Genomic DNA, 18190 nt, shown 5'->3' with positions numbered 1-18190 from the left:
ATTCAGACATTTTTTGGTATTTTCTGCTTTTGGACATCAAGTAATGGGTTTGATTGTCTTTCATACAGTAAATCAGAAGAGAATATGGGACTGAAAAAACAAAAGCAAAATCACACTTTTGGTTACATGTGTCTGTTAAGAGTTACCCTCTACTTTAAAAAAAAGTACAAAGAGCTGCTGCTTTGAATCAGATGATTAAAACCACATGCTGTGCGTCTGGGTTGGAAACAATGTGCTGAGACCTGGACAGACAGCACGTCGCAGGGTCTCTGCACTTGTGACAACAGAGTCGTTGTGCAGGAAAGCTGGTAATGCCTGGCACTGAGGTTGCAGCCCCTGCCACCAGCTACTTGGCCACAGTGCAGCTGACAGCCCTAAACATGCTGTACATTTTATTGACAACAGCACCACCTGGTGTCTGGAGGCAGTACTGAGTTTGACAGAGATTACGTCTAATTCACACTGGCAATCTGATGTTTATCAGATATTAGATGATTATCTTCATAATCCTGCTGCTACTTCTTTTGATAAACAAAATGAAAATATTCTAGAGAAAAAAAAATATTTGTTTTTGTAGAAAGGCACAAAGAGAAGCTCTTATAGCTCCCATTGTGCATTTTATTGCATTTAACAGTAGTAAGTATGTGTTTTACAACATTTAAGCAATCAAGATTTCAATTTATTATTTAATTGAAAACACTTTTTTTAAAATCTAAAGCTCACCTAAAAAATTAGGTGATTGAACTTACTTTTAGGGTAATTGCTGTGTAGACAGTGGTTTTAGTTGTGTCAACACAAAGAAATAGTACACTTTTCTTATCATTGTAATTGATGAGTCTAAGAAGTGTCCAACAGTTTCATATTGCACATTTGTTTATTCTGATCCCCATTACCTGCATTATATATTTGAATATATTAAAGCAACGTGTATCACCATATAAACAATCTGTAGCAATAACACACAAAAAACAAGGGTTTGTTTTTCAGCCATTGTTGTTACTGATTAAACTTTTTCCTGTTTACTTACACATTTGACTGCCGAGATTGAGAAACTCATTTCAGATTATTTCATAACATAATAATACACTTCTGTATATTGGGTAGCATTCATATTCTCCTTCTCACTTTTTTCTTCCTTCTTTTTGAGTCATGTTTATTTTAATACCTTCAAAATAAGAGAAATCTCAGCACTGGCTGCTGTTTAGAAGAATAAAAACACCCTCCCACACATACAACCACTGAAACATGAAGTCATGCACGCACATATTGCCTGTGTCTTTGATGCCTCCTTGTCTGCTCTCCTGACTGCAGAAGCTTGACAGGATTCTGCACCTGATGAGACGTCTTCTACAAGACCCTCTCATCTCTCCCTGCTGCTGCCGCTGTTTTAGAGGTTTTCTGCATGCGTAATAGTAAATAATTCACTGTCAGCGGCACTGAAAACAGGTCCTGGTGGAGAGAAAGGAGCCTCGCTCATCGTTCCTGCAGTGTGCATCCTGGCAGCAGCTCCTGACAGGGACACAGAAAAAGACTGCACAGATCTAGGGAGGCTGCAGAGCACCCACGCCCACCGAGGATACACAGGATTACCCTTATTCTCCCTCCTTTCTACCTTCCTTTCCTCTCTCACCCACATCCCATCTTATCTCTCTCTCTCTCTTTCTCTGTCTTTCGTGCGCTTGTGTTGTAGGCAGGCTGACCACCGCCTCTCAAACACGCCACTTGCTACTGATCTAAAACTTTAAGAAGAAGCTCACTCACAGCTCCCCTTTCCTCCCGACCAACGATGCTCGAAATCGGACCAAGATGGGTGAGGCTAGCCTGCTTGTCGGTTCTGTGTCTGTTTCTCTGCCTGCCGGGGCAGTCAGACAGCAGGAGAGCCCCAAAGATACCCCGCTGCCCTGCAACCTGTTCCTGCACCAAAGACAGTGCCTTCTGTGTGGATACCAAGGCTATCCCCAAGAGTTTCCCCCCTGGAATCATCTCTCTGTGAGTTCTCTGTTTATATGTTTCCCTCTCGCTCAGCAGAAGCATCTTTATCTTAACCTGTGTGAAATCTCGGCAGTCTGCAGGCTGGCACCGACGGCTACATCACTGATGTCACCCTGCATTATGTAATGATGCATGAAAAACCCCTCGCTTGCCTTTTAGTTACTTTAAAGTGAACAAAGGTGCGTCTCCTGCTGATGTTTTCACAATGCAGCGCGCCTCTGCATTGGCAGTATTATGTAACAGTGACAATAATGTCCCTTTACGGTGAAGGCATGGTAAACTTAGTTGAGGGAGCACGGCAGTAAAAATCCTATCAAGCTCCAGGGAGGAATACTAACAATAGCTCCCCTCTCTCCCTGCAGGAGACCTGCTTCTCCTCTGAGAGATTTAATCTTGAAGAGGGCACAGAGAGCTGCTCGGTAAATGGAGCACAAATAATGAGGAGTGAAAGCTTGACTGGGGCAAGGTTATGTTTCACCGAAAAGGTTACAAGGCACTGATGATGTTAACCCCCATCACTGGTGTTTGACTGTTGGGTCAAGGGAATTGAAGAGCACGGGCTGGTGGTGGTGCCTTCATTTAGTACGAGAAAAAAGTAAAGTTGTGTTGGCCTAGTTTATCGAATGATGCATCCACGACTGCAATTCAAGCTGCAAGCACATGACAGGCAAAGATGACAGGTTTATAAAATGACAAAGAAATGGTGCAGTAAATATTAAGAATATGGTGTTTTCAACCCTTAAACACAAACATGGCGTGTGACACATCTGATGACATCTGCTGTTGTTTGTCTACACAGGACAATGGTGAACGCAGCCTTCACTACGATCCCTGAGGGAGCCTTCTCACACCTTCACTTGCTGCAGTTCCTGTGAGTTGCCTGACCGCACTACACCCTTAAAACTGCACAACATTGCAAACTTTTGACTCACAAGCTCTCAAGCAACCAGTGTACAGCTATTACCCCCTTTATAAAACGCACACACGCTGTCACTGCGCTTTGTCACACAGGTACGCTTTCATACAGCACGCGGGCATCTTTTGTTTAGCAGGGACAATGAAAGGACTTGAGCCACTGTACTAGAAATGAATGGTTATTGAAAACAGTGGTGACAGCGCAAGTAATAAGGGTTAAGTGGCTCTGTATCAGTGTCATTGCCAATGACTGACTCCCTTCACTTGTGCTCTTCTAAACAAAAGGGCCTTTATGTCCTCAGATGCAATCATAAGTAAGGCGCTCATGTGCACATCTGCATTTGTGCGTCTCCTTATAGTCCGAATGTGTTATTGTTGAAAACATTTGCCTTGCATTGAGATTTACACACTGAAATTGTGACAAATCGTTTTAGGATAGCGGGACATTGGCTTTTTTTGGTTGTTTTTTTAGACACTTTAAATGGCAACCAGCTGCTTTGTGTCTTCTGTTGTTGGACATGTAGAACTCTAACAGTAAGGTGATTTAACTTTTCCTTCTTTGCGCAGACTCTTGAATTCCAACACCTTCACTTCTATAACTGATGATGCTTTTGCTGGTCTGGCTCACCTGCAGTACCTGTGAGTGTCTCACTTTCCTCATTTGCAAATTACTTTTAATTTATTCATTTAGTCTTTAAGGCAATGAAATTCATTGTAGTATCATATTTCAGTTTACTGTCTTATATGCACTGATAACAAAAATAGTATCTTTGAGTTTGTATAGTACAGAGCAAAAATCTCCAGTCACCCCTCATTTCTGTATATTTTGCTTCCAGATTTTCTTGTGATTTCCTAAAGTGGTCTTGATCAATAGTTCTCCAGGCTTTCTCAAAGTCCTTTGAAAGTTTCTTTGTTTTTTGTTTTGTTTTTTTTGGACATTGGCTGCTTTTTCTCTCATTTTCAGTTCAGTCCTTGGACCTGAAATATTTTGTTTTCTTTGTTTAATGTTTTATTACTAAACTCACTAAACAATTTTGCTGACCTTTATGTAGTTACTCACAAATATAATTTTAATTTTAATATTAATCTTAATAAAGCTACTGATGCTTCTGGACAAGATTTTATTTTCACCCTGGATAGCTTCAATCTTTGTTAGATCTGTTTGAAAATGTGTTCATCTTCCTGCCCACATTAAGGGCTACATGCTCGATTTAGTCTGCCGTTCTAGGGTCACACCTTTTCATTTTAATGCTGTGGAGTTTTCCATCTCAGATCAAAGCTTACCCTCTGTGACAATATTTTGCCTCTAAAAAATCTCAACAGAAACATGACACTTCCCCCTCAAAAGCATTAATCTCACCACACTCACCAGTTTAATTATTTCCTCACCCTTTATTTCTGCTGCTGCTTTGGTAAATAACTATGATTACAGTTTAACCTGTGCATTCAACTCGCTGGATCTATTTAAAACCCGCACTGTCAGAGTCTTCTTCATGATACACCTCTGAGCTCTGTCAGCCTAAACCTGTGGGATGACTCAAATGGCTGTCCAAGAAAATTGAATTGCCTGTGCATGTAGATTGGCTCAATACTTACAGATACTGCCTAATCAACAAGTTACTCAGCTTGGATGAGACAAATGGAATAGCCTTATATTCAATAACCTCAAACAGCTCTTGTTAAAATCACTGGTGACCTCCTTTTTGGATTAGATCCCATGCTTCTCATCATCCTCATCCTCCTTGACATTCAGTCCCAATTTTGATATAATTCTCCATCCTCTGTTAGAATGACTGCCAGCATTGGAATCCAGGACACAGGACTACAATGGTTCACATCCTACTTTTCAAACAGGAAACAGTTTGTTCAAGGCTCTCTATCAGCCTCATTCACACATGGTGTCCCTCAGAAATGCTGGGACTCATAATTTATAATACTTTCATAATTTATCTCCTTCCTCTCTTAAAAATTGTTTCTCATTTTGGAATACAGTTTTATTTCTATGCTGATGAAACACAACTTTATGTTTCCAAAAACCCAACACCTATGTTCCCCCTTTTATCCCCACCACCTGCCTATAAGCCATCACCACTTGGATGGCAATCAATCAGGTCAATAAAAGTGAAGTTATCCTTATTGGCTCAAAGTAATTGCTTTCAAAAATCTACCCTTTTGTTGTCTCTATAGATAGTTGTTGGGTCCACACTTGTACAAGTGTCAAAAGTCTTGGATTCATCTTGGACAATACTCTCTCGTTTGCTGCCCACCTCAGTGATTATTAACTGTCAGCCTTCTTCCACCTGTGTAACATTTCCAGACTATGCCTTTTTCTTTGGATTATTTTTAATCCAAAGAAGTCGGTCTACCTAAAAAACTCATTCATCAGCTCCAAATGGTACACAACTCTGCAGAACAGATCAGTCTAAATTTAATGGATTGCCATTGAACTAAGCGAAAACAATATTTTGCTCATTACTTTCAAAGCTCACAGTCACTTGGTATCCCAAAATCTCTCAGACCTCCTTTTTCTCACAAACCTTTCTATATTCTACTTTCCTGACTGGTCCCTGTGTCAGTCATAACACTGTGTGTTTCCAGTCATAGCAGACAGTTCAGAAAAGAATTTATTTCAAAATATGACACTTCCAATGCAGTAAAAGCATACCTGGACAGGTAAAAGATACTGCAACAGTATCGGTCATGGATTGTCCTCCACTGAACCTCAACCTTATTGAAGCAGCGTGGGATCATGGTGACAGAGATCAGAACAAAAGGCAGCAAACATCCAAAGAAGAACTTTGAATGTCTTTCAAGAAGCCTGGAGAACTATTCTCATACCAAATATTGATTTTATAAATATATATTGTGTTTTCCTTATATACTCCATTTCCATATTTCTTTTATGTTTACCCATTTCAATAAATCGCTGCCCCTCCCATTTCTTGGTAAAACATAAATAAATGAGGAGTTTTGCACAGCGCTGTATTTTTGAAATAGAAATAACATATTTTCCAAACTAATAAACTGAATCTTACTGTGCTACTGTTGCATTATGTTTAAAAATAATTATTTCATTGGAGCTGTCAGGGATTCATTAAAGTAAGTCTATATGTATATGGAGGACCACAACTGCAAAAATAACAAATAAATAAATAATTTAAAAAACCCAATATAAAATGTAGGAGACATTAGCAGGTTTGTTTCAGTTTGTGTCTATATTTCTTTATATTTGTATTCATTTCCATATTTATTTTCACACTTTGATTAAAGAATTCATTTTTTTCTTTACATAGCAAAGCAAAAGTGTAAAAACAAAACACAGAAATACGTTTTATTAACAGTTTGGGGGAAATAAAAAGGCAATGTGAAAATAGTACATAAGTAGCTACGTAAACAAATTACTTTTAGATAATAATTTGATGGATAAAAGTCAATGGAAAAAAATATATAGCTAAATAAGTACAGAAGCAGTTTCAATGTTATACAATAATTAACTAATTCAATCACAAGTATATTCATTTAGTCAGTAACGGTCCTTCATAGAGGCCATCTTATTTCTCAGTGAAGTGCATAACAGTAATCTGCACAGAATTCCGCAGTATGGCAAAGAATGCCAAAAGTAAACCAGAAAATAAATTTGCCCGCGACAGCAAGTGTTTTGCTTCTGCAGCGTGATCAAGCTGAATATGCCATCTGTGAATCGATGAGCTTTAGAGAGTCGTTAGCTGATGCTCTGGGGTGTGCAGCTTTCCATGATGGCTATGCCTCAGGCTGCTGGCCTGCATCACTGCCAGTACCATCGCTACCTGCTGTGAATTCTAATAAAGTAATAATATCATATCCAGCCAGAGAGTCTGCACATGATGTACAGCATGTCCTCGGATATCAATAGACAAAGACAGAACAGGATCAAATGATGCTGAACACAGAGCTCTCTGTAAGACTGTGGATTTTAATCAGATAAAGCTAAGACGGAAATATAGTTTTTAACATTTAGTGTTTCAATTCCTTGCAGTTAATACAAGGATCATTCAATAAGATTACATCCAATACAAAAAATACAAAACAAAAGAAAAAGTCAGCCCTTGAAAAAAATTGACTAATCCCTGAAAACCCTGCTGCTGCTACAGCCTCCGACCAATGACGAATGGCTGAATTTCAGAGTTTAACATCACTGTGTAACATATGAATAATTTGTTCCTTCCTCAGGTTCATTGAGAACAACGACATCCAGACTCTCTCGAAGCATACCTTCAGAGGACTCAAATCTCTGACTCATCTGTGAGTACTTTTCTGGTAACGCTTTCCAATAAAGAACCTGTTACTTAGCAACACGACCGAGCTAATAATCTATGCATTTATGCAACTAACGCAGCCAACTGCTTACTACACATCACGACACGATGACAACTCTGTTTTTTCAGCTCTCTCTCAAACAACAACCTGCAGCAGCTGCCCAGAGATCTCTTCAAACATCTAGACATCCTCACAGATCTGTAAGTGCGCCCACACTGAAATCCGCCTCAACATCTCGAGTGCTTTGACCCTACAGTCTGTCACTATGAACAGTGGTTTGCTCAGATTCCCCTGAGGCCTCAGTGGAGCGCCACACTCCAGCCAAATGGTCCACAGAGCTGTCTGACTGGAGCATGAGCTTTGTTTCTATTTCGGTTCTTGTTTGAAACACACACGTTTTTAAAAAATGAACTGTTTGATTTGCACTCTTTGCTGAAAGATTTAAGTTTGAGCTTTCAAGACTGAACTTCACATATTTTCCCTGATCCCCACCTGCTACTTAGAGACCTGCGTGGGAACTCTTTCCGCTGTGACTGTAAAATCAAGTGGCTTGTAGACTGGATGGAGAAGACCAACACTTCTGTTCCCGCCATATACTGCGCCAGCCCCTTTGAATTCCAGGGACGCAGAATCCGCGACCTTACACCACGAGACTTCAACTGCATCAGTGCAGGTTTAACCTTAATCTTTTATTAGACTACTAAGACTGAACTCCTGACTGACTACTTAGACTTCTCTTATGTCTCTGGCCATGACGCTGCCTCTGGTTTCTCCTCCTACAGATTTTGCCGTGTACGAAACCTTCCCTTTCCACTCTGTGTCAGTTGAGTCCTATGAGTTCAATGGAGATCAGTTTGTGGCCTTTGCTCAGCCTGATTCGGGGTTCTGCACCCTATATATATGGGATCACGTGGAAATGGTTTTCAGGAGGTTTCACAACATTACCTGTAAGTTGCTGAAGATGAAGGCATATGAGTGTGTACAGCGCTGTGTTAAGGAACGGGTCCTGATGTTTTTTGACTTACGTGTGTCTCTCTTGAAGCTCGTTCCGCCGTGTACTGCAAACCCGTGGTGATTAACAACACACTTTACATGGTCGTGGCTCAACTTTTCGGTGGATCTCACATATACAAGTAAGATTTGTTAGTTATTTCTCACATACCACTAGGGACCTGTAAAATGTCTTCAGTATGTTAAATATGAGCAGCTAAGTACATAGTGCTTTATTTCCCTTTATTTTGAGAGAGTAACTCCACTCTAATATCTTCTGGGTAAATTTGAAGCTTGAGTAAATACAGGGAAACAGGGAGAATCAATGGAGCTTTAAATAGTGCAGGAACGCCACAGATCCACACACACAGGTCAATATTGTCTTTAGAACTTTATGCCAGGTTTTTCTGACACTTGGATAAGAGTGTGAAAGGGTCTGTTTTAGCCCAAACAATGATTCTTTCTTAACCCTAACCAATAGTTTTGTTGTCTAAACTTATCCAAGTACTTTTGGTTCTTAAACTGTGTCTGAAAACTGAAACACAGATCCTTTGAAAAAAAAAATCAACACTAAATTTAGGTTTACTGTGGAATTCAAACCTGCGTTTGCCATTTATCCACTATAATGTCATTCTAATGTGGGCACGTTTGTTTCTTTATGTACTACCTCTCTTGTCTTTGCAAAGCCTTTCTGGCAGAAAGCCGTCACACTAGTGAAAAAGATTTCTGAGAGGTAGGTACAAGGATGAAGCTTGACCAAGTTCAGAGTGCAAATGGAGTAGCTCAAGCTCCATTCATTAGACTCTGCAGTCCGCAAGAGGAGTAAACAGCTGACCCACCTCTCAATAGCCACACTGCCCCCTAGCTAGGGCTGCGGTTAGTGGCTTGTGGCAAGAAGCAGTCGTGTTAGCAGTAAGCTGTCAGTTACAGTGAGCGTTCAGCAGTACAAGCTGCAGTTTGTTTGAAAATAAATACTGCTTGGCAGGTGTATTTTTACCTTTATAATGTAAAACAGACTCCTCAGATCACAGTGTGAAAGCAGTGATCTGCTGCCAGATGAAGCAACCAGTCACACAAGGTTTTATCAAAATATTTTCACCTTATAGCCTAAAATTACTGATGCTTTGCAGCTTTTCTGCAAGGCTAAGCTGACCTGCTGCTCTTAACTTTATCAAAGATGTGATAAAAGAGTCAGTGAACGACTCATCTAACTTTTTGATCTAATTGTTTAAAGTTTTGGGAATGCACTGACAGCATTTCTGCTAACACAGGTGGGAAGAGGACCCGCAGCGCTTTGTAAAGATCCAAGACATTGACACCAGTCGGGTAAGGAAGCCCAACTTTGTGGAGACCTTCCAGCTGGACGGCGAATGGTACTTTGTGGTAGCAGACAGCTCCAAGGCGGGCTCCACTAGCATTTATCGGTGGTACAGCAACGGTTTCTATTCCCACCAGTCCCTCCATCCCTGGCATCGAGACACCCACGTCGAGTTCCTTGACGTTGGGGGAAAGCCTCATCTCATCCTCTCCAGCGCCTCTCAACCACCGGTGGTTTACCAGTGGAACCGAAGCCAAAAACAGTTTGCTTTCCACTCGCAGATCACAGAGCTGGCCGATGTACAGATGGTTAAGCACTTCTGGGTGAGGAAAGTTCTTTACCTCTGTCTAACACGCTTCATCGGTGACTCCAAGATCCTCCGCTGGGAAGGGCAACGTTTTGTGGAAATCCAGACTCTCCCCTCCAGGGGCTCAATGGCAGTGTATCCTTTCGTCGTGGGCCTTCGCCAGTACCTCATTCTTGGAAGCGATTTCTCCTTCTCCAGGGTATACCTGTGGGATGACCTCACTCAGCGCTTTCAGCCCTTCCAAGAGCTCAACATGAGAGCCCCAAGGGGGTTCAATTTGGTGTCTGTGGACAACAAGGATATCCTGCTTGCCGCCAGCTTCAAAGGCAACACCCTAGCCTACCAGCACCTGGTGGTGGATCTCAGTGCCAAGTAGACACGAGAGAGCAACAAGAGGTGTTCCTGGATATGTGTCAAACGTGCCAAATGAGTAAAAGACTGTTTTTGCCATGGAAATAAAAGTCTGCTGTTTCCTCTGATGTTTTAAGCGAGGCAATTAATTAAATGAGTATTTAAACTATTTTTATGCACTATCCCTTGATATCTGAAAGAATAACATGTTCTTTGACTTAATAACACAAGTGTCATGTCATTACTGCATCACTGCTCCAGGTAATGTTGTTTTTGGATTACGTTGTATATCATACTAATGTGACAATGAGATGCATGTGCATCTACTGGATCATTCACTGGTAATTGTACAATTGACAGTAAATCTTCATCAGTTTTCTAACTTCCAAAATCTTGGCTAGCTGATCTGAGTAGCTACTTGCATGACATTGTATATCTCTATAAAACAATGCAATAACATCAATCCTTGACTATCTTTATCTTTACAAATGAGATATTCATGGATCTGTTTTTGAATCTGCATTTCTAACAAAGGGTCAGAGCAGATCTGAGGATGCATGAGAAACAAACTAAACACAGAAACTACGTAGACCTACTTGAGCATTGGGCAGTTCGATTTTCTTATGATGTTTATAAGATGAGTTTACACAGACATTCACTGATTTTGTTATGCTGCAGATTTCCCTGTTTTTCATGACATTGGGACTTAAATAATGGTTGAGTTGGAGGTCATGTACAAAACTTTGGGATTTGTGGGAGCAATACTATACCGTCTCTCTTTCTACTTCTTTTGGCTGCTCCCGTCACAAAAGCAGCTCATCTGCCTCCATTTCATCCCATCCCTAGGATTCCCCTCTGTCACACCAACCCTCTGTTTTTTTCCTCTTTCACGACCTCTGTGAATCTTCTTTGCGGTCTGAACTTTTACTCCTGGCCGGCAGCTCCATCTTCAACATCTTTGTCCAGTATACCCACTATCTCTACTCTGCACATGTCCCAACCAGCGTCGCCTGTCTAACTCTGTCTCCACGTATTCATTTCTAATTCTGACAGCTTGCCCTCCTGTCTTTCTGTCATTTCTTGTCTCCAAACTAACTGCCTCTCACACCTCCACCCGCTCCACCCTGCCTTCACTCTCTTCTTTACCTCTCTTGTGCATTGTCTGTTGCTTTGGATGGTAGATCCCAGGTATTTAAACTCCATCCTTTCATGTTTCCCAACTATCCGACACTCTCTATGGAACTATAACAAAATCACTGAATTATAAGACAAGGTCAAGATCCTGTCGCAGTCTATGCTTTGAACAGTCACAAACTGTATTAATTCTTGCTGTGTACATCTGCACATGACTGGGATGGCTGTATAATTAAATCCTATAATTAATTAAATATGGGCTCCAAATAGTCTTGTGTCTTGTATTTTATGTGGTTATGCGTTGGGACACACCTTCATTTACACTGTGAAATCTGGTCCATGATGGGTAATGTCCATAGACTCTAGTGATGGGTCGTTCGCGAACGAAATGGCTCTTAGAGCCGGGTCTTTGAAGTGAACGACGCGAGCCGGCTCCTTATTGGGAGCCGTGAGGTTTTTTTTTTTCTTTCTCTCACCCTCTCTCTCGCCCTTTTTTCCGCTAAACTCCGCATGCGCGGCCTGTACTTTGCGCTGGGCAGAGGGGGGGAGGGGCGTTAGTTACACTCGCAGTAGCACAGGAACAGAGCCAGAGAGAAAGAGAGTGAGGGACAACAACGTCACATTAGAAAGGTATAGTAATCATCCACTATTTTCAGTTGCAGATGATAAAGGATTCAGAAATCATGCAGGCCCATATGACAGAGAATGTGCATCTTCTTTTTGTTTTAATATTTAAATTTATATTTAATTGTGTTGTGGTTTGCAGTGTTTCGTGTTGTTTCACGTTAAATTTGTTTAAAAGGAAAAAGCTGAAAATTTAAATAGTTAAAAGTTTAAAATGTAAATAGTTGTTTTTTGTATTATATGATTTATTTATTACATTTTATGTGGAGTAAATAAATAAATAAAGTATACTTATGGTGGCCCTTAGAAACAAAGCACGTACAAACTCCAAAACACATACAAACTCCTAAGCACGTACAAACTCTAAAATGCGTAAAAACTCCAAAACACGTAAAAACTCAGAAGCACGTACAAAAGACAACAGAAGTGCTCCAGGATGCAGGGCGCAGTGTTGAGCTTTTGTTACTTAGTGGCTACACAAGCCAGGAAGTATCAACAACTGGATTTGGTGTGTGGTAGTAACAGGTAAATGAACTTTTTTTTTTTTAATTATTTGAATAAATATGAGTGCTTGTCTATAAATACACAAACAATACACACATGCTTTCAATTGTATAATTTAAGTGATCTGGGTAGCTCTGTTTTGGAAGTTCAGTAAACGCTAGAAATGTGTTTTGGAGTTTGTGCGTGCTTTTTTGGAGTTTGTATATGCTTTAGAGTTTGTACGTGCTTTGTCACTAGGGGCCATATATAAACATATATAAATAAAACCACTTTTTTTTACATTAGTAATTCCTTTTCTGCATAATTTTATATTATTGTTAATGATTAAATAATTAAAGCAACAAAACAACCTGAAGAGCCGGTTCGGAGCCGAAAGAGCCGGCTCTTGTTAGTGAGCCGAGCCGAAAGAGCCGGATCTATAAAAAGATCCGGAAATCCCATCACTAATAGACTCCATTAAGAGACGTTGCGTACCTCTCTTATGCTCATGAGCGGCGCAACCGCATTCACGAGCAAGTTGAAGGAGCGCTTGCTTTGTTGTTCGGGGTGTCCCTGTGGGTCGACTTGACGTTTTTACGCAGTTGAACGACTGTTGCCGCCTCTCCGTACGGCTGAGAATTGTGAACTCATGTTACCACACATTGTTGTTGTTGGAATGTGAAACAATAGCTCGCGTTAGCGAGATATTTTTTTTAATGGTTAAGCAGCTCGGTTTGCTGTGGCAGGTGGCACGTGAGTGGTAGGATTTACCCAGCAAGCGATATCTGGACTTACATGTTATTAAACGTTAAGCGGTGATATTCTGGCTCTTTTTTAAAGGGCTCCTGGTGGATGTTGCTAGCTAACCAAACGCTGCTTCGGTTTTAAGCTAGCTGCCTCAGCTGTCCGCTTGGCAACAACAGCAAGCTAGCCGATAAACAGGTTTACTGAAACTTTAGCTTTGTGTGTTACAAATGTCGAACTCCGCTGAAATTACGCTCCCCCTCGAGTGGGACGACGATGAGCGGATGAATTTTATGTTCTCCGACTTCAAGGAGAACCGAGACGTCAACACTACGGACTGGGACAGTAAGATGGACTTCTGGACGGCTCTGATCGTGAAGAGCTGCAAGGACCGCCGCACCGTCTGTGTCAATCTGCAGGAACTGAACAAAATCTTCAAGAGAAAAGAAAAGTCACCGCTTGGCTTGGCTACTGTCATCCAGTCCATGGCCACGTAAGTGAATCTCTGTCCCCCCCTCACTAAGCCTGCCAGTCTGGGTCAGTCTACTTAGATTGTCTGTATTTTTCTTTTTCGGCGGACAGATGCGGGAAGATCCAGAGGGAGTCGGAGTTTGCTGCTAATGTGGACTGTGGCTGGTTGTCCTGGGGTGTGGGTCTGCTGCTAGTGAAGCCTCTAAAGTGGACCTTCTCGGCTCTTTTGGGTAGCAGCCAGGTGCATTTGGAGGAGTCCTTTGTCATTATTGAACTAGTAAAGGTTTGTTGTTCTCATTAAAGTTCACATATTCATAGCAGCTGACATCCATACATTCAAGCCACTGAGATCTTTACATTTTTAGTTATACTGTCAATAACTTCTCTAAGTTATTACTGTGCGCATTTCCTATCTTGATCTCCCATAATGCACTTTAAGTTTCATATTGCAGTAGATGTCAAGCCCTGATGCTGCATATTAGTGAGCCAAATTAAATGCATCTTGCATATTTTGAATTGCAGCTAGGATGAGGGATTTCTCTTTCCATTTCTCCAGTATTTGGCAGCCATTAAAATACAAAATTCTCTTTTTGTTCCCCAGGAGAAAGCAGCAGAATTACTCAGGGTCTACCGCAGAAGTGAATTTTCAAGCTGCTCCATTGTGTCATTTCAAGATCTCTGCACCCTCTCTGCTAATATCTGTGCTGATGAGAGCACCCTATGCATGGCGCTCCTGCAGCTGCAGAGGGACAAGCAAGTTATGGTTTCATTGCACGAAGGCGAGAAGGTAAGTCTGCCCACCATTAACAATCTGCACATTTGACATTTTCAGCGACATCTTTATGTAAGGAATCTCTCTGTGTTTTCTCTTACAGATTGTTAAGTTTTGTCTATCTGGACAGGACCGCGTGTCTGCGGTTAGTGACGTGGACATAGGCATCTATCAGCTGCAGCGCAGTGAGAAACTGCTTGGAGAGCGGGTTGAGAAATTGGGCCTCGAGGCTGACAAGTAACTCACATTTTATAATAAACGATTGATTCGGTTTGTGTGCTACTTCATGTCATCAGATTTCTTTAAATTTTATTTTATTTTTTAGGAACAGTGATTCAGAAAGACAGGTTGTTGCTAAAATTGCTTTACGTGATCCAATTGCAGGTGCAAAGAGGAAGCAAGGATTCTGCTGCGGGAAGGGAAGAAATCACAGGTTAATAGTAATGTTGACTGTTTAAAAAACAAAAATAAGTCATTTAAGCACTTGCAACCAAATATGCGATGGCAGTCACAGCACCTATTTATGTTTGCTGTCAATCCAAAAAGGCACTGAGGTGTTTGAGAGGCCGCAAGAGGGTAGAAAAGAGAGCAGACAACTTATTTGCCAAGTTGGAGTCCATCAGGGAAATCCTGGATCGAATAGCCCAGTCACAGAGTGATAAGATGGTAAGGGCAACACTAACAGGAGCTGCCACAGCCTTATTGTACAGCTGTTTATAACCAAGCTTGTTGTTGTCATGTCTTTAGGTTATGCAAGCATATCAGGCTGGAGTGGCTGCCCTGAGGCTCTCTCTCAAAGATGTGACTGTGGAGCGCGCTGAGAGCCTTGTGGATCAAATCCAGGAGGTACACAACTTCTTTTTATGTTCAACTTAATTGCATGTTTTATTGTTTTTAAGTGGGACTCATTATGATGTGTTCAGAATTTGCAAACTGATGATGACACACAGCTCTCCTCTACATAAGCTGCCTTTTATAGGTTAAAAGTAGTGGTATCCGTGCTGATATTAGATATACTTAGGGATGGGAATTGATAAGAATTTAGCAACTCCAATAACATTATCAGTTCTCACTGGCTCGACTTTGACAGTCACCACCATCTCTAAAGCAGCATAACAAAGCACCTAAAAAGGGAACTGCTTCAAAAAAACTCCAACAAAGCACAATTCCTGCTAAATATGAAAACAACAAGTAAATGTGTTTTCACTGTACAAAAAACATCACTGAGTACAAACAGGCCATGGCGGAGGAGATGATAGCAACTGGGGATGTGCAACTCAAATGTAAACAAATTACTCCACCAAGCGCTGCCCGAGCACGCGCTGACTGCACTCCGTATGACAAGTAAAAGCAAAGGGTGGATAGAAATTACTGATGTGATCACATGGTGCAAAAACAGAATACTAAATACAACAACCCAGGTAGAAAATACTTTTCAGTGTTATTATATGACAGCATGGTTAAGTTACTTCAATTATTGTTGGACTAAAGTCTTAAGTGGTTATTTTATACTTTTTCTTAAAATTTACATGATGACTGACCTCATAACTTGAAATTTTAGTCATAATTAATATGAGAATGCATCACTCTAACAATATATGAATGACAAAAACATAAGGAGAAGGCATAATAGATCCACTTTAGTTAACTCCAGCATTTAACGATCTTCATGTATCCTCTCTGTAAACAGTTATGTGACACTCAAGATGAGGTGAACCAGACTATATCCAGCGGTGTGACTATTGCAGGTAAGTCATTTTGTTTGAGCTGTATCTACAAGATGCTTTATATCTGATTTTAATAGAGCTCTAAGTTAATCATGTCTTTTTGTGTTTTTGTTCTGTAGATGAAGACATGGATGAGCTGGAGGAAGAACTGAAATCTTTGTTGAATGATTCAAAGCCAGATTCCGTCTCAGGTTTACCCACAGTCCCAGCAACCAATCTGCAGCCCTCTGCTGAGTCCATCCTCAGTTCTCTGCCCGACGTACCTCAACACCCCTTGAATATTAGCACCGAAGAGCTGGAGGAAGAATTGAATCAGTTGACTCTTACAGATTCAGGTTTGCACTTTGAGTTTTGTTCTCTGTCCAGCGCTGTTGTAAGTCTTTCGAAATAACACACAGTCATTTCTCTGTCCAGGCTTTCAACAGAAGAAATTGACATCGCCAGCCAAGATATTAGATCCTGCACAGTGACGGAGCAGGCAAGACGTGGCAAGCCTGAAGGTCTTCATCGCATATCAAGACAAAGTGAAGCTCTTAGAAATTAAAGCGAGTTCGTACAAGTTAAAATAATACTCAGTAGTGATTTGAGGGATTGTGAAGCCAATACCATGCTGACAACAAAGCACTTTCTGTCATTTGTCGTTGAAAAAAAAAAAAAAAAATTACCTTATTGTGGGGGCATGCCAAAAAGGACTTTAAAAAAATATATTTTCCCCTCTGTGCACTTTTTAACTTGAGCGCTTTCAAATGCTCTCAAGTCAGGAGTGAACGTTTTAACCCCTTGAAACAGGCTCTTTGGTATGTCACCACTAGGACATAATTTTATGCTATTTTTGAGAAGAGTAAGAAAACAAACTGTATTTGTTGTTTATTGTGTGTTTATTATTGTGTGTAAATGTCCATCAATAGCAGTCCTGTAAAGTGCATTAAGTGGCCTTTTGGATTGTAAATATGAACCTAAAAGTAAAGAGAATGTTATGCCAAATGATTTATAAAAACTGCATTTAGTCTCAATACAGAGTACCTGTAAAGACTGAGAAAAGCCTACCTTAAGTGAGTTTAACCAAATATGCCATATCAAAAATAAAATTTATTTTAATCACTCATCTGTGGTGCTCGTGCGTCGGTCCCTGTGCTCAGGCTGTGCAAAGGAGACATTTACTTAGTAGTTGTTTGGAGCCACCTCTGGAATAAACAGACTTGTGGGTCAGTGTAATTTGAATTGGGCAGACAGTTATAAAGCATTTTTCTATTAGAATTGACCACAAAAGCACTCTGGACTGGGTAGGGAAGCCCACACAGGCACAGGAAGGCCCACTAGGAAATGTACTTCTTGCATCATATGTGACCCTAAATATAGTTGTACTGTAAATATTTAGGAAATGACTAGCTTTTCCAAAACTTCTGTCACACAGTATCCACTCGTCAGCCACTTTAACAGGACCTCCTTTGAGTACAGTGAACCTGCTGGAGGCAGCCATCAGACTATAGGTACACTGTGGACCTGGTCAGCAACAATACTAAGGATAGGCTGTGGCACTTAAAGGATGCTCAGCTAGTGCTAACAGGCCCAAGTGTGTCAAGAAATATCCTGCACATTTTCACACTACCACAGGCTCAATGGATATATTCTTGCTTTCACGTCTTTGTGCCAAATTCTGATTCTATTATCATGTTACAGCAAAACTTGAGACTCGTAAGACTAAGTAGACATTTAATCTTAAAGTAACATTTTTGCCCTAAGAACTGGTTCTTACAACCAAATCATTGAAGTAAAATATTATGTTTTAAAAATGTTTTTTGGTCTATGACTTATGTTTTTAAGGTACTGTTTACTTGCAGTCTTTGTTTTCATACAGTGACTAATATCCCTTCAGTGACATTTTCTTTTAAAAATTGGGACACCTAGTGGTTGTCTGGTAGAAGTACATACACAGGTAAGTATAAAAAGGCATATTTTTTCCTGATGTGATTCAGTTTTTATTTTTGTTTAAATCTAAGAACAACAGACTCTGTAAGTGGGTCTGGCATAACGATGGTATTGTGAGTTATAGTCATGTGACTGCA

The 18190-nt window shown here is 40.6% G+C and overlaps 2 protein-coding genes across 2 annotated transcripts; both read left to right on the top strand.

Annotated features, from left to right (window-relative positions):
- Positions 1 to 1227: 1227 nt before the first annotated feature.
- Positions 1228 to 11572, top strand: lgi3 (leucine-rich repeat LGI family, member 3). The gene is made up of 9 exons (XM_085179643.1): positions 1228 to 1989; positions 2792 to 2863; positions 3475 to 3546; positions 7117 to 7188; positions 7332 to 7403; positions 7707 to 7876; positions 7986 to 8150; positions 8246 to 8336; positions 9465 to 11572. Exons 1-9 carry the CDS (start codon positions 1787 to 1789, stop codon positions 10192 to 10194), a joined length of 1647 nt encoding a protein of 548 aa, XP_085035769.1. The 5' UTR covers positions 1228 to 1786; the 3' UTR covers positions 10195 to 11572.
- A 1368-nt stretch (positions 11573 to 12940) lies between these two features.
- chmp7 (charged multivesicular body protein 7) lies at positions 12941 to 17229 on the top strand. The gene is made up of 10 exons (XM_085179644.1): positions 12941 to 13647; positions 13737 to 13908; positions 14227 to 14412; positions 14501 to 14634; positions 14782 to 14830; positions 14944 to 15063; positions 15145 to 15243; positions 16088 to 16145; positions 16244 to 16459; positions 16539 to 17229. The coding sequence occupies exons 1-10, from the start codon at positions 13385 to 13387 to the stop codon at positions 16592 to 16594; spliced, it is 1353 nt and encodes a 450-aa protein (XP_085035770.1). The 5' UTR covers positions 12941 to 13384; the 3' UTR covers positions 16595 to 17229.
- Positions 17230 to 18190: the final 961 nt, after the last annotated feature.

This window comes from Neolamprologus multifasciatus, chromosome 12 (genome assembly GCF_963576455.1).
Source record: "Neolamprologus multifasciatus chromosome 12, fNeoMul1.2, whole genome shotgun sequence".
In the NCBI taxonomy this organism is placed as follows: Eukaryota; Metazoa; Chordata; class Actinopteri; order Cichliformes; family Cichlidae; genus Neolamprologus; species Neolamprologus multifasciatus.
Note: the sequence above shows the minus strand (reverse complement) of the source record. Positions and strands in the feature narration are given on the sequence as shown.

Bases quoted from the DNA above. Each gene is read 5' to 3' on its own strand.
- chmp7 (XM_085179644.1), top strand. From the start codon at position 13,385: ATGTCGAACTCCGCTGAAATTACGCTCCCCCTCGAGTGGGACGACGAT. The intron at 13,648-13,736 runs GTAAGTGAATCT...TTCGGCGGACAG, and splicing joins GTCATCCAGTCCATGGCCAC to ATGCGGGAAGATCCAGAGGG. The intron at 14,413-14,500 runs GTAAGTCTGCCC...TTTCTCTTACAG, and splicing joins CATTGCACGAAGGCGAGAAG to ATTGTTAAGTTTTGTCTATC.
- lgi3 (XM_085179643.1), top strand. From the start codon at position 1,787: ATGCTCGAAATCGGACCAAGATGGGTGAGGCTAGCCTGCTTGTCGGTT. The intron at 7,877-7,985 runs GTTTAACCTTAA...CTCCTCCTACAG, and splicing joins CTTCAACTGCATCAGTGCAG to ATTTTGCCGTGTACGAAACC. The intron at 8,337-9,464 runs GTAAGATTTGTT...CTGCTAACACAG, and splicing joins GGTGGATCTCACATATACAA to GTGGGAAGAGGACCCGCAGC.